The 15,344-nt window shown below is 48.7% G+C and overlaps 1 protein-coding gene across 8 annotated transcripts in view; it reads left to right on the top strand.

Annotated features, from left to right (window-relative positions):
- The window catches only part of EVC (EvC ciliary complex subunit 1), an 84,005-nt gene that overhangs the window by 425 nt on the left and 68,236 nt on the right, over positions 1-15,344 (top strand). For all 8 annotated transcript variants that reach the window (XR_012331930.1, XR_012331929.1, XM_073805035.1 and 5 more), the window contains exons 2-4: positions 6,370-6,495; positions 12,554-12,637; positions 14,722-14,954. Coding sequence is in view for 6 of the 8 variants with exons in the window: in XM_073805035.1 (XP_073661136.1) it covers positions 6,370-6,495; positions 12,554-12,637; positions 14,722-14,954 (443 nt within the window). In the remaining 2 variants the exon portion in view is untranslated. The remainder of the gene's footprint in view (positions 1-6,369; positions 6,496-12,553; positions 12,638-14,721; positions 14,955-15,344) is intronic.

The raw sequence follows: 15,344 nt of genomic DNA, 5'->3' as shown, positions 1-15,344 counted from the left end.
GACGCGGTCTTCCTCGGCTCTGTGGTACGGGTTTCCATCCCCCTTCTCTGAGCCCATTTGAGCGTGATCTTGGGCATCGCTTGCAAAAGGTCTTGCCCTGGGGGATTCCCCTTCAGCTGCGGGAGGCGGCTGGAGACAGTGATTTCAGGGGGAGCCGGCCAAGTGACAGCAGGGCTCTGGCTTGGAGTTGCCCCGAAGTGTCTGCTCCATCTGACAACGCTGTGTGACCTTAGCTGATGAAGGCCTGCAGGCCTCAGTCTCCTCATCTGTAGCACTAAGCGTTTGGACTTATGGGCGGAGCTCAGCGTGGTGGACAGGAGGGCAGGGGATTTCCCCGCCCCTGGATGTCCGTTCTGCTTCCTTGCTGTGTGCATTACCCAGTTAACTCCTCTTGAGTCCCAGCTGCTACATCAGCATGCATTCAACATTCGATCACACAGCAAGAGTTTGCTGAGCACCTTCTACTGCCAAGCATGGCCTAGGGGCTTAGAGACCACATCAATGTACAGGATAAACCCTGATCCTGCCCCTGGAGGTTCACAGCCTCTGGATGGACAGATTACAAGTAAACACTTGATTATAACACAGCCTCATCAATGAGTTGTGTGATGGAGGAATGAAAATGCTAGGATTTATTGAATTCTGGCTGTATGCTGGGTGTTGAGCTACACTTTCTACCTGAAAATGATCTCATTGACTCTGCAAAACAGCTTGTGAGCTTGTTCCATTAATGGCCCCATTTTGCAGATGAGAAAACCGAGGCACAGAGGGTTAAAATAACTTGCCAAATGACAGGCGTGTGTGTCTAACCCCAAAGCCACTGTATAGGAGGTGGATGGGATTGGTCACAGGTGGCTGCCTGAAAGGGATTCATGGATGCTTCATATGGCAGTTGTTATGGGATCGGATGTTGTGTGGAGGTATCGGGCATGCAGCAGGGATTCCATCACTGGTGGTATGATCGCTGTCTTAGGTTCCTGCAGCTTTGACCTCTTTGAGGGATGAAATCTGGTGGGATCTGAGATAAGGTGGTGTGGTTTTGTTCCCCCATTCCTGGCCCACACAAGAAGGGGATGCATCCAGCAGATGTAAGCATCTCACATGGCAGGGGAATTCAGGGGTGTGTCGTGCTGCAAAGTGGTGATAAAAGTTGAAATTAACATAGTGCAAGATGCTCGTAGGTAAGTTTGAGATTGTCACATCCCGCTGGTGATTAAGAGACACTGGCTCCTTGTGTGAAGAGGGAAATAACACGTCAGAGCCTTTCCTGGGTGCCGGGCCCCTTGCCAGGAGTTTGCGGGCATTTGTTTCTATATTCTCACTCCAAGCCTTTGAGTGGGGGGGACTGTCAGCCTCACTTTCCAGGTGAGGACATCTAGGCTCTGCAAGGTTGTTCTCTGTCTGGGGTCACATGATGAATAAACAGTGGCTGGACTTCAACTGCAGTCTGTCTGAACCCCTAAGTCAGAGTGTTTAGTCATCCGCTACCTGGTAAGGTGGCAGTTGGTATCTGTCTTAGTCTGGGCTGCTATAACATAAATACCATCAGCTGGGTAGCTGATAAACAACACAAACTTATTTCTCACAGTTCTGGAGGCCGAGAGTCCAAGATCAGGGTGCCAGCATGGTTGGGTTCTGGCTAAGGTCCTCTTCCAGGTTGCAGATGACTGACTTCTCGCTGTGTCCTCATAGAGCAGAAGGGACAGGGGAGCTGCTGGGTCCTCTTTTATCAGGGCACTAATCCCATTCAGGGGGGGCTCCACCCTCATGACCTAATCACCTCCCAAAGGCCCCACCTCCAAATACCATCACCTTGGGGGTTAGAATTTCAACACATTAACTGAGAGGGAAAGGGACACAAGCATTCAGACCATAGAGCAGCCCATTTCGCAGCTGAGTAAGCCGAGGCTGACAGAGACTCACCAAGCTGTCTGGGTTTCCACAGCTGGTCGGTCACAGCTGCACTAGTCCAGTTGAGGGTGGTCGTGGCTCAGACCAGGTTTGTAGCTATGGAGGGGGCTCTGGCTCAAGGGTAGGGCTGATTGGATTTTCTGATGTTTGGATGTGACCTTTGTAGCACTCCTTTCTAAGTGTCCTCCTTTCCTCCGTCTCCCGCCTCTAGTTTCTATTTCTAAAATAGAAGCAATATGACTGTCCTAGTTAAAAACCTCCAGTGGCTCCTGGTTACCTGAACAAGATCACATCCAGTTTCCTTGCATGGTATATAAGGTGACTGACCTTCCCTGGGACATGGGCGCCCATGCATCCAGCCACCCAGAATCCCCTTGATTCCCAGATGTCGCTGCACTTCTGCACATCTGTTCCTTGCCTCTTGTCCCACCCATCCTTCAGGACCCAGAAAGAAAACCATGTAGGGAAGTGTTCCCAACCTCAGGCTGGATCAGACACTTCCTCCCTCTTGGGTCCCGGGTACTCTGTTCTCCTCCTGTGGTCCAGGTCACCCAGCTCATAATTCTGTCTTGCACCCCTTTCCCTTTGTGGTTTCTGTTTTATTTTGTTTATTAGTTTTATTTATTTCATCATTAAAACTTTTTTTTTTGCATCAAAGTTACACATTCACATAATTTAAAACGTTCATTTGCAACCATTTCCCACTTTTCAGAAGCCATCACATTCGACTCTTGTTCAGCTGGCCATCTTGGTCATTTACTTCTAAATAACCTGCTGACATGGCTGCTTGACTTCCCACTGAGGAAGTGCGCAGTGATTTAGCTCTCTTCTCCCCTCCTTCCTATTTCCACCCTCCCCATCCACCGTCACCACCTCCCTATGTGGTTATGGGGTAATTTTGGTGAAATCAGTATTTGGTGTTTTCGCTATTACAATTCTGTAAACATAATTCACTGTCAACCAAGGATCCGCTGTACTTAGGATTACTTTCCTTTTTTGCACAATACTTTGTTTTCCCTGAAATGAATAATTACCCGTTTTTTTCATTTGCTTAGACTCTGTGTACTTATCATCTGTTTAACAGTAAACTTTCCCCCATTTGTCTACATTTTCTTTTAAGACATTTGAATACATTAGGTATTTGATCAGTTTTATCTTCTAGGAAAACTTCTCTCCCAGAAAGCTTCTGAACTCTCCAATATGAGCCGGTTGCCTCTAGACCGTTGCTGCTCTCATAGTGAACCAGAGCAATCTCATCAGCGTCACCTGGGAGCTTGTTAGAAATGCCAGTTCTTGGGCCCCACCCCAGATTTACCGATGAGAATCTCTGGAGGTGGGTCCAGCAAGCTGTGTTTAACAAGCCCTCCCATGGTCTCTTTATTCTTAAAGTTCGAGAAACATCTGCTGTAGGCTTTTGCTGTCACCATTGGCACCTCTTGGGGCCATCATGCTGGAACTTCTTCACCTCTTTCCTGGGTTGGACTCTCTTTCAGGATCTCCTGCACTGCCTTTATTGGCTAATTTCCTCATTTGGGTGGAGCACATCTTCCAGTAGCTTTCTGAGAAAAGGATAGGTGGAAGTTCTTTTGAGAATTTCTATGTCTGAAAATATCTTTTTTCTATCTTTATACTTAATTTGGTTAGAGTAGTTAAGTGATAGAATTCCAGCTTGGAAATAATTTCCCCCCAGAATTTTGAAGGCATTTTCTCCATTTGTCTTTCAATTTCCATTGTTGATGTTGAGAAATCAGGTTGTATTCTGATCCTTGATATTTTGCATGGTATCTCTTTTTCCTTCTGTTCCTCAATAGAATCTTAAAGGATCTTTTCTTTACTCCCAGTATGTGAAATGCACCAGGATGGGTCTTGGTGGAAATCGAATGCTACTTATTGTGCTGTGCTTTCAGAAGGCCCTTTCAATCTAGAAGTTCATTTTCTTGATGTCTTTAATGACTCTTTTCTTCCTCTATGTTCTGGTGCTTCTTTCAGGAACTCCTATCAGTTTTTGATTAAATTGGGCCTCTAATTATCTTCCTTCTCTCCTATTTTTGATCTCTTTATGCTGTTTTTTGGGAGACTTTTCTCAACTTTATACTTGTACTGAGTTTTTCATATTCGTAATTTTCAAGAGTTCTTTTTGTCCTCAGAATATTCTATGTTTTTACTAGCCTGTTCTTATTTTGTGACTGTAAAATCTTCTCTTATCTCTCTGAGGATATTATAAGTGTTTGTTTTTAGTTTTCTTTTCCCCATGCAGTGTCTATTTCCTGCCTGCTTTTTCCTTTTGTTTGTTTTGGGGTTTGTCTTTCATATTAGAATCTGTCCTGAAATGGCTGGTGACCCTTGATCCCCAGGCCATTTTTAATTGGGGAGCAAAAAATCTGATACTCTTTCTTGGGTGACTGAGGTTTTTCTCCTGGAGTCTTTACTGTACAGTGATTGGACCGGGTCCTTCCCTGCAGAAGCCTTGTGCTGGTCAGCTATGGCTGCTAAACAAACAACCCCCAAATCTCTGGCTTCATCTAACCTTGCCTACCCCACCCCCAACTGCTCCAGACACATGGGCTTCCCTGGGCATGCTGAGCACGCTTGTGCCTCAGGGCCTTTGCACTTGCTGTGCCCTTACCCTGAAATGCTTGTCCCTGTGATATCTGAATGGCTTGCTCTCTCACTTCCATCAAGTTTCTTTTCAAATGCCACCTTGTCCAAGAGGCCTTCCCCTCCCATCACTCACCATTCCCCCATCCTCCATTGATTTTCCCTATAGCACTTACGCCTCCAACACACTATATATTTATTTCTTTGTTTGCTTATGTCTCTCTTCTGTCACTAGAATGTAAACTCCATGAAGGCAGCAGCTTTGTTTGTTTTGTTCATTACTCTATTCCCAGTGACTAGATTAAGGCTTGTCACTGAGTAGATGCTCTATAATAGTTGGTTACTAACTCAATGACAAACTGGTGATATAACCTCGGTTCAAGATTATATCTATGAGCAGCCAGTGGTCAAAGAGAGGCTTGATAAGTGTCTCTGGCATAATAGGATTTTCAATACAGTAGATAATTATGTTCTATAAAATCAGTGCAAACATAGGATTAGCAAATACTGAAGCATTGCTCCCAGGGGAGACGCAGGGTTTTGTTTCTACAAGATCCTGGTCACAATATTTTCATTAACCAATCAATACGTGTGTTTATGTGTGTTTCTGTTTAAAGATGCCTCATTTAACATGGCTGATTCATTAACCTTGAACTCACAGCCGATAGCACTATAACTCATGCCTGAACAAAGGGAATCTCATACATACATTTTCTCCATAAGGCACATCACAGTCTTCTTGTCCTTAGAAACACTAGACAGCACTTAGGGGTCATTTTCAACAAAATCACCAACAAAAATGCTAAAAAAGAATGGTACTAAATAGAACATAGAAAGGACACTTGTTTGCAGTATGAGCTCAGACAGAAAGTAGAGTGTGGCCTTGTTCAGTCTCATTTGGAAACCGCACATCGGGCAATTCACATTTTTCACATTTCTGCTCGTGTCCAGGAAGGACCGCAAGTGCACCCCAAGTGTAGGTTTGGGGGATTACAAATAAATTTACCAAGTAGGCAAATTTGCAAATACAGAATCCACAAATAATGAGCATAAACTGTAGCTCACAACAGAAACCATTCTATAGTTTAAGGTTACCTAAGATATTGTCTTAAAAATTATCCAATCACATTATAGGAAGTAACAGGAATTTTAATATTTATGTGTCATTCTCCATGTTAAGCGGTTACCCCACCCCAAGGAGCTCACAGGCTACAGGAGCTGGGGAAGTGGGGACCAACTCAGAAAAACAATGGAATGAGCTTTTTAAAAATTAATTAATTAATTAACTGATTTACTTTTGGCTGCGTTGGGTCTTCGTTGCTGCATGCGGGCTTTCTCTAGTTGCAGTGAGCAGGGACTACTCTTCGTTGCAATGCACGGGCTTCAGTAGTTGTGGCATGAGGGCTCAGTAGTTGTGGCTGGCGGGCTCAGTAGTTGTGGCTCGCGGGCTCTAGAGTGCAGGCTATAGTAGTTGTGGCACACGGGCTTAGTTGCTCTGCGGCATGTGAGATCTTCCTGGCCCGGGGCTCGAACCCATGTCCCCTGAATTGGCAGGCGGATTCTTAACCACTGCACCACCAAGGAAGCCCTGGAATGAGCTTTGATCCAAGTATTGCCTCCAGGTCCTGAGGACATGCTGAGATGGGGCTTTGGGGCTTGTCAGGAGGGTGACACCTGGACAGTCTTGAAGGATGTGGACCTGACTCCAGGTGGAGAGAAGCACTGCACACAGAGGGCCAGGCCCGGAGCAGAGATGAGCAGCTGTGATGGCTGGGGGTGGGGAGTAGATGGCTAATGTCACAGGGGCACTAGGCTGACCAATTTCAATGTGTTCCCCCCACCCCCACCTTTGGATTTTAGAAAGATGACTCTCAGAGTCTGCTCAAGAATTTGGAACCTAACGTTCAGACGCCGTCGGAAACCGGCTCCCCATCCAGGAGGAGGAAGAGAGAAGCACTGACTTCAAAGGATGAGGAGGCTCTGAACGTAAGCTGGGTATTTGGGGTGCATTGGAAGAGACTCACGCTGGGTGTCCCGTGCCCTACCTGGATTTCATCCAGAGGAGCCCCAACAGATCTCATGTCCCAGTAGGCTTCTTTTTGAGGTATAATTTACATAGAAAAAATGCACAAATTTTAAGCTTACAGTTTAATGAGTGACAAGTGTATACACCCCTGTAACCAACACCCCAATCGGGAACGTTCCTTTACTCCGGGAAGTTCTCTAGTGCCCCTTTCATAGGCAGCCACTGCTGTGATTTCCATCGCCATGATTGGTTTTGCTGTTCTAGAATTTTACATGAATACAATCACATGCTTTCCTGTGCCTGCTGGTCCAGGTCGTCGTTGCACTTGTCCCTATTAATTGCTCAGCCTACTATGGGGATGTGTCACAGTGTGGGTTGTTTTCCAGTGCTTGGCTGTTCTGAACAAGGCTTCTGTGAATGTTTGTGTGTAAGTTTGTTTGTTTTCATTTTGTTTTATTTCTTTTAAGTAAATATCTAGGAGTGGGAGTTTTGGGCCTCTGATGGAGATGTTAAAAGATGGGTGCTCCCTGTACCTTCCTCGTTGCTCCTCTCCCCGCTCCATCCAGCCTGAATCAGCCCATAGGGCATCACTTCCTGCATAAGCTCCATGGATGGAGAGGGCGTTTCTTCCAAAGATGTGTTCTTTCTAGTCACTTCCTGGTCCCTAGAAAGGACCAGACTCCAGTCATTTGCCCATTTGACTCCAGCCTCAATTGCCCAAAGGTGAATATAGACATCTAGGTAGGTAGGTAGGGGGAGAGAGAGAGAGAGAGAGAGAGAGAGAGAGGTGCTGGGAAAAGGGGAAAGATTGGAACCAAGTTTCTTATTTAGCATCTACTGAATTCCAGGCATTTTCACGTGTCATTTTTGAGTCCTGTAAACACTCGTGTGAATTCTCTCATGCAATCTTCTCAGCACCCCATGATGTAGACCTTGTTTATTTGCCCATTTTCCAGATGGGGAAACTGAGGCTCGTGGAGCCAGGTCACTGTCCTCAGTCACGTAGCTGACATTTGGGCCTGGGGGTGTTCAGCTCCTGCCCGGGAGGGCTGCTTCCCCACACCCCGCAGCCTCTGACACTCAGTCATGTTCTGCAGCTTCTGCTTACCAATCAAGGAAAGTGCGTTGGGTATTCTAAAACAAATTTCACCAAAAAGTTGGAAATGAATAGGAAAAGCTTCTAATTAAGCTGAAAATTCAGTGCTCGAGTCACCCCCCTGTCTGTACTTCCCAGGGGTTCTGGAGACAGGGCTTCCCTTCCCCACGCTGGGCCAGATCCCGTGGAGCAATCAGCTGCCCTCCCAGGGCTGAGGCGTGGGGAGCTGGAGAGGAAGAGAGAGTGCCTGGCTGCTCCCGGAGATGAGTCCTCCCTTCCTTGTCTGTGCTGTGTGTCTTGAGCTCACACTCCCAGCCTCTCTGTTTCCAGGTGCTTGTCTTTCCATGTGTGTCTGTCTATGTGTGTATCAGTGCATCTCGCTGCATGTCCATCTCTGTTTTTGTGTATCTCTCTCCATGTGCATCTCTGTGGGCCTGTGTGTGAGAGTGTGACAGTGTAGCTTTGTGATGTCTCCCTGTCTTAGTTTCTCTCTCTCCCTCATCTATCCCTATGCCTCTGTTCCCCTCACCCCATAGGATTAAAACCCTGCTCACAGCAATGAAACATACGTCCACGCAAAAACATGTGCACAAATGTTCCTGACAGCCCTAATCACAATAGCCAAAACGTGGAAGCCCAAATGTCCATCAGCTGAGGAATGAATGAACAGAATGTGGTCCTTCCATACAATGGAATACTGTTCAGCCACAAAAACAACATGACTGAAACTTGAAAATAGTACGCTAACTGAAAGAAGCCAGTCACAAAGGACCACATGTTATAGGATTCCATTCATCTGAAATGTCCAGAACAGGTAAACTTACAGACACCAAAAGTAGACTGGTGGTCGCTTAGGGTGGGGCGGGGAATGGAAGGGGTAGGGGTAATAGCTAAAGGGTACAGGTTTCCTACTGAGATGATAAAAATGTTCTAACACTGACTGTGGTAATGGTTGCACATATCTGTAAATATACCAAAAAGTATTCAATTTACATGGTTCAGTTGCATAAATTATATCTCAATAAACCTATCTGAAAAAAAAAAAAACCCTTCTCACAGAGAGGGCAGCCTCAGATATGATACAAACAACGTTGGCTTTGGGATCCAGAATCCTGGACCCCAGGCCCAGCTCTGCCACCTGTGTGCTGTGTGATGTTGGGCAAGAGAAATAACCTCTCTGAGCCTCAGGGTTCTCAGTTTTGTGTTGACAGTAGTGGTGGCGGCCCCACAGGGTCACCCATGAATCAACCCTGTGAACAGTCCTACCACAGAATGAGTCAGTCTTTGCCAGGGAGCCAAGTCTCTCCACGTCCCCAGAAGTCTATCTAACCCATTTCTTCCACCTAGTAATGTTTTACCTGTTAACCATTAGCTGTGCCTCGCCGATGCCCATTATCAAGCTAATAATTGCCAAGAGTTAAGTTAAAGGTCTGCCCGTTCCAGTGACCGGCTTTGCCAAAATGCCCCTGCCCTCTGCAGGCTGAGCTTGTCAAGGAATGAGGACAGGACTGATTTTGACAGGGCCAGTTGAGCTGTAACTCTGACATCCTCCAATGCCCAGAAAACCAAGGCATGTGGGGTCCACGGCACTCCTTGCATGAACTCTGTTTTGATAAATAGCTCACGTTAGCCACAAACAAACAAAATTCCAGAAGGCTCTGAGGCATGCTACTCCCCAGCCTCCTCCTGTCCTTTGGCTGTGGAGGAGGGAGGGTGCATACCTCCCCTCTGGAGGTATTTGTGCATTTGCCGCAAAGAGCACCTTTTGTCAGAGAGTGAAATGGCTTTTCTTTTCCTACAATTATGTTTTAGCTAATTTTCAGAATAATCGCACTGGTTCAGTTGAAGAAGTATTACACTGTAAATTTGCACTACGGCCAATTTTCTGAATAATTGTGTTGCTGTGGTTGGGGAGATGATCAGACTTTGGAGGACTTCTGAACTTAATAAGAAGAGCCGTGAAAAACTGAAAACAGCCCAGGCTCCCGGTTCCCAGGTTCTGCTTCTGTCCATCTCAGGTGGACCCCTGTGTCTATATTCTTTGCTTCCTATATTATGTTTTTCCCCTGAAATGCAATGTTTGGTGTCTCCTCTTTAGAAGATGCACTCCTGGAAGGCAGAGACCAAGCCTTCCTCTCATTTTCTACCCCTTTCATTCCGTCCTTTCTTTTCACCTTTGTTTGGAAGGAGTTTAAAAATGCGCAGTGCAGGCTTCCCTGGTGGCGCAGTCGTTGAGAGTCCGCCTGCCGATGCAGGGGACACGGGTTCGTGCCCCGGTCCGGGAAGATCCACATGCCGCGGAGTGGCTGGGCCCGTGAGCCATGGCCGCTGAGCCTGAGCCTGTGCTCCGCAGCGGGAGAGGCCACAACAGTGAGAGGCCCGCGTATCGCAAAAAAAAAAAAAAAAAAATGCACAGTGCTCTTTCTGCTTGTGCATCGTTCCTTGAAAAAGTGTGTTTCCACTGGACCATCAGCCAGGGCCGGCTTCATAGGTGGACATGCCCTATGGTCACACAGACCCCGTGCCCAGTCACCACGCCCCCTTCTCCCCCCGCCCCCCGCCAGTTTCTGGACTCTGCTGTCTTGAAATTCTTAATCATTTTGACTAAGACCCACCTGCCCTGCCGCTGTTTTCATTTTGCACGGGGCCCCGCAGATTATGTCACCCGTTTTGAAGTCAGCCTTTTTGGTCTTACTGCCATGCTTTGCTGTTGTACCAGTCCCCCAGCTAAGAGAGTGGGACTGGCTGCTGGGAGCTGGGGACGGACCTTGCCCTGCTCCCTCGGATCCAAGGAAAGCCAGGAAGGGTTTTAGCACCAACCTCCCCAAGCTGACTGTCGTGTGATAAGGAAATGAGCAAACACGCGTCAAATGCCAGCACATAGTAGGCCCTCAATACATGGATGGGGAGCCAGGGAAGAGGCTGTTGCTGCCCCTTGGGGTAAATATAATGGTGGCTTGGGCCAGGGCTGTGGATTTGAGAGATGTTTAGGAGGTGAAGTTGGTGGGATTTGTGGTCGATTGGATGTGGTAGATATGGGAGCGACCAGTATCTCAGGATCCAACTTGTGTCCCTGGGGTGTGGTGAAGCATGGCTTTTCCTCTTGTTCTCATTTGTGTCATGTCGAAGGAGATGGATGGTGTCAGCTGAAGAGGAGGGACTCTGGAGCCAGGGAATTTGATTCAAATCCTGATTCTGACATTTAATAGCTGTGTCACCTTGGGCGCACAGCTCAACCTCTCTGTGTCATCTTCCCCATCTGGGAAATGGCAGGATCCTTGGAAGTTTAAGGATGGATAGATGGACATATGAATGGTCCTTAAGTTTAAGGACCACATGTTGGTGGTCTTTCCCCATTCTTGTCATCTAAATCTGTTTTTGCGAGTCCGAAGAGAGAGATAGACATGACAAGAACTGGGGCCCTTGCCCCAGAGCTTCCCCCCCTGCCCTGCTCAGAAGGGCACACGGCGTCACCCTCTCAGGAGATGTATACGGGCCACGTCACGGGCTCTGTCAGGTGCTGTTTCAACGTCACACAACGTGAGGAAGCCATAAATTCTTCTGCTTTCCTCGTGATAGGATATGTAATTCCAAGGAGAACTCAGCAATCAGAAATCAGTCATTGGTTATGGAGTTGTTTTTTTTAAGATTTAGTTGCAAAGCATTGGAATCGATGTGGATGCAGTTTTCACCTGCCAGCCAGTTCAGAATTGCTGAGTAGAGATTCCTCCCGGCCTGGAGTGCCGGGTTCCTGAACTGCTGCCCGCTCAACTTCATTCACCCGCTGGTTGTGGCCAAGCATTTGTTCAGCACCGACCGTGCAAAGTGCGGGGGCGACCCTGACAGGAGAGCGATATGGAAAGGATGTGGGGCCTTTCTATGTCGTGTGGAGCAGGCACGAGTCAGTCCATCCAGCTGCGGGTGGGGAGATGATCCCTGCGCAGTGTTTGTTGGTGGCTCTTCACTACCGTGACTTAAGCTGTCCATCGCCTCACTTCTGCTGTGTTCCAGCAGCTCTGCTGGGAGCTTTATCCACACCGTCCCTGGGGGCAGATGCGCTACCTGCTTACTGCCTAGGAACACTGAGGCTCAGAAAAGTGAAAAGACCTGTCCAACCACTATTTTTTGTTTGTTTGTTTGTTTTGCGTTACGCGGGCCTCTCACTGTTGTGGCCTCTCCCGTTGCGGAGCACAGGCTCCGGACGCGCAGGCTCAGCGGCCATGGCTCACGGGCCCAGCCGCTCTGCGGCATGTGGGATCTTCCCGGACCGGGGCACGAACCCGTGTCCCCTGCACCGGCAGGCGGACTCTCAACCACTGCGCCACCAGGGAAGCCCCAACCACTACTTTTCATTTAAGGGTCTAATCAAAAGCCTTGCATGCATATTGCCACACGTAAGTGCTTATACACCTGGCAATGCTAAAAATATATGCTTCCTTATTCCACCAAAAAGTGGTTCACAAGTTTTAGGAAACCTTTTGGTGTTGTCAAGTTATTTAAATCCTTACTTCTTCCAAAGCTGACCGCTTGGAATTAAATGAAGAATGTGCTATTTAACTTTGGTCCGTTCGCCCACCCACCCATCTGTACATCTACCCCTCCCACACCCATCCCTACACCCATCTATCCATCCATCCACCTGCCCATTCATCTGTCCATCTGTCCATCCATTCATATGTCTATCTATCCATCCATTCATCCATCCATCCATCCATCCATCCATCCATCCTTCCATCCATCCATCCATCCAACCTTCCATCCCTCCATCCATCCCTCTAGCAAGTGAGCACTAAATGTACTTATTATGGGCCCTTCCCGAGGCCACTGTTACACACGGGATGTGGCATTTTGGAAACTCTTGGTGGTTTGTCCTTCATTTTGCTGAAAGCCCCCATATGCCGTTTGTTTTTTTTCCTTCCCAGGAATGTGAGCCGTCTTTCAAGGGCAATATCACAGCGTTTGCACTGAAGGCAAAAGTCGTCTATCCCATCAATCAGAAGTTCCGGGTGAGAGTCCTGAGCTCCGTCTTAGAAATGCAATTAACCAGTAATGTGCTAGAGATTGGGGTAGGAGAAGGGGGATTCAATGTGCAATTTGGGGTCCTTTTTGAGGATTTTATGGCAAGTCATTTTAATAGAGATGATTTTGTGGCTGTGTAATGGAGCATAACTTTAGGGTTAGTCCATTTCATGACAGTGTTGTCAGGGACAGGGTATGCCCGTGGTATATACAGCAAGGTATCCACAGGGACACCAGGTGACAGCACAGTAGGGCAGCATCTGCCCTGACCTTTTAACACTAGTACAAATACTAACAAGTTACTGACATTAATCCTTACAGACCCTGGGACTAATGCCAGCAGCTGATGCTGAACATTTACTGCGGGGCTGGCACAGTGCTAAGCATTGTCATACAGTACACATTTCAGTATTCCTTGCAACATTCCTAGAAGGTAAATAATATTGTTCTCTCCACTTTATGCATGAGGAAACTGAGGCCAGGAGAGGTTAATGATCTGCTCAAGGTCATACTGCAGGAAGTGGCAGGGCAAGAGTCGTACCCTCAGGTCTTACACCTGGAGCCAGGAGTTCACACCTGTGGCTGGGAGTTTTGCAGAGAGCAGCATATTCCTTGATGTTTCAAGGAGGCCTCGGCCTATGGGATGCTCCACGAAAAAAATAGTTCCCTGGTCAAGTAAGTGGAGGAAAGTGCTGCCTGCTCTCCTGGAGATAAAGAGGACAGACTCAAACCCAGCTCCTATCTCAGCCGTTTACTCTTGGCCATTTCCTGACTTCTCAGGACCTCAGTTTCTTCATCAATAAAATGGGGGTAAAGGGCCCTCCTGCCTCACCCAGTTGTCTTGAGGATGAGATAGGGAATTAGGCATAGGGCTTAGAACAGTGTGTGATGTCTGCGCACTCAGTACGTGTTCCGTTTTTTAAATTATTATTTGCTTTTGAGGACAGCCAGAGCCTATCGAAGGCTCTGAGAATTCCTGTACCAAAGAAATGATTCTACCTTGTTCATGCAGACTTTCCCAAACTAATTTTTCTGTGGGACCCTCACCGTGAGCAGTAACTGGTTATAGTTCATGGGACTGCTCCCCGGAACACACATTGGGAACCACTTCCTTCACCATCTGGTGGGTGCGGGAAGGTGCAAAACTCCCAGAACTGGGACATTCATTCGTCATCAGCACCCGTGCCAGGCAGGCTCTGTGGTGGGCACTGGTGATTATCCAGTGGTCAGGAGAGCACTGTCCTCACCCTGGAGGCCCTCCCAGCCTGGCGGACATTGCAGGATGGCGTGTGATAGCAGGCAGGACAGAAATGACCAGGGTCCTGTGGAACCCGGTGTGGGCCAGGCCCGGGGATCAGGGTAGGAAGATTCAGGGGTCTGTGTCTGGAGGGAGGGATGCTTCAGCCCAGCAGACAGTGAGTTAGGGGTGTTTCAGGCAGGGGGACAAGAGTCTGGAAAGGCTCAGAAGCATGAAATGATAGTGAGGGTTGGAGCTGGCCACCAGCTCAGTGCTACCTGGGCATGCACCTCTGGGGGCAGCAGGAGACGAAGCTGGACATAGGGATGGCTGACATTTGCTGAGCTCTCTGGCTGTGCCAGGCACTAGGCTATGACCTCATGTGGTCATGGCAGTGCAAGGGGCTTGAGTTCCTCGTTAAGGGGCTTTGAGTCTATCCGAGGGCAGGTCAGTGGACAGAGCGGGCCTGGGGTCTGGGTCAGCAGCCAGAGAGGTGGGGCAGGGCAGGCGGGCTGCTGGGGAGGCCAGAGCTGGCGGCCGAGGGTGGGTACAGGTGGGCCATCGGGGAACAGACCCAGGCTAATAGCTGGAGGGGAGGAGCCTGGTGCAGAGGGGCTGGGCTTTGGGGACAAATGATGTGACAAGAGCTGTGACGAAGGCCCCTAGGGCCGTGGCCGTGCCCCTGGGGCAGAAGCTCCACGGTGTCCGCTCATACCCTCCCTGCCTGTCCCGGCTTGGCCTTCCTGGGAGCCACCGCGTGTGTCACTGGCGGAATTACGGAAACACTCATGAGGGGTCATGTGGATTGAGAGTACGCTTTCTTTCCTGCCCCAGCCTCTGGCCGACGGTTCCTCCAACCCATCTCTCCATGAAACCTTAAAGCAGGCAGTCTTGCCGAACCAGCCCGTGGAGGCATCGCCTTCCAGCAGCCTGGGGAGCCTGAGCCAGGCTGAGAAGGACGACTGCAGCTCCTCGTCCAGCGTGCACTCGGCCGCCAGTGACGACAGGTTCCTCGGTCGCACCTTCCTGGGGGCGAGCAGCTTCCCCGAGGCACTGACCTGCGAGAGGTGAGGAGGGGGTGGGATGGAGGATGCAGACTGATAGGCTGTATCATGCTCAGTGGAGGAAGTGGAGGCCCAGAGAGGTTAAGGACTCAGCCATGGACACACAGTGACCCAGTGTCAGAGCTGGAGCTGAATGTGTGCTGTTGGCCAGCATGGGGGTCAGGGAGCCAGGCCTGAGCCCTGGGGAGAGACAGAGGGGACCTCCTTTAATCACTGACCTGCCCCGTGCACTGCATAGCAGCAGCTAGCACTGGTTAAATGTCTTCTGTGTACAAAATAGTAAGCACTTTGCAGGGATTAATTCTCTTTTGAGCACGAGGAGAAGGTCTGTCTTATTCACAGCTGTGCACGACCACCCAGTGGGAGCCTGGGACAGGCACAGTGATGAGCAAG

The sequence above is a fragment of the Tursiops truncatus genome, chromosome 5 (assembly GCF_011762595.2).
Source record: "Tursiops truncatus isolate mTurTru1 chromosome 5, mTurTru1.mat.Y, whole genome shotgun sequence".
NCBI lineage: Eukaryota > Metazoa > Chordata > Mammalia > Artiodactyla > Delphinidae > Tursiops > Tursiops truncatus.
This window is presented reverse-complemented; position numbering and strand designations above follow the sequence as displayed.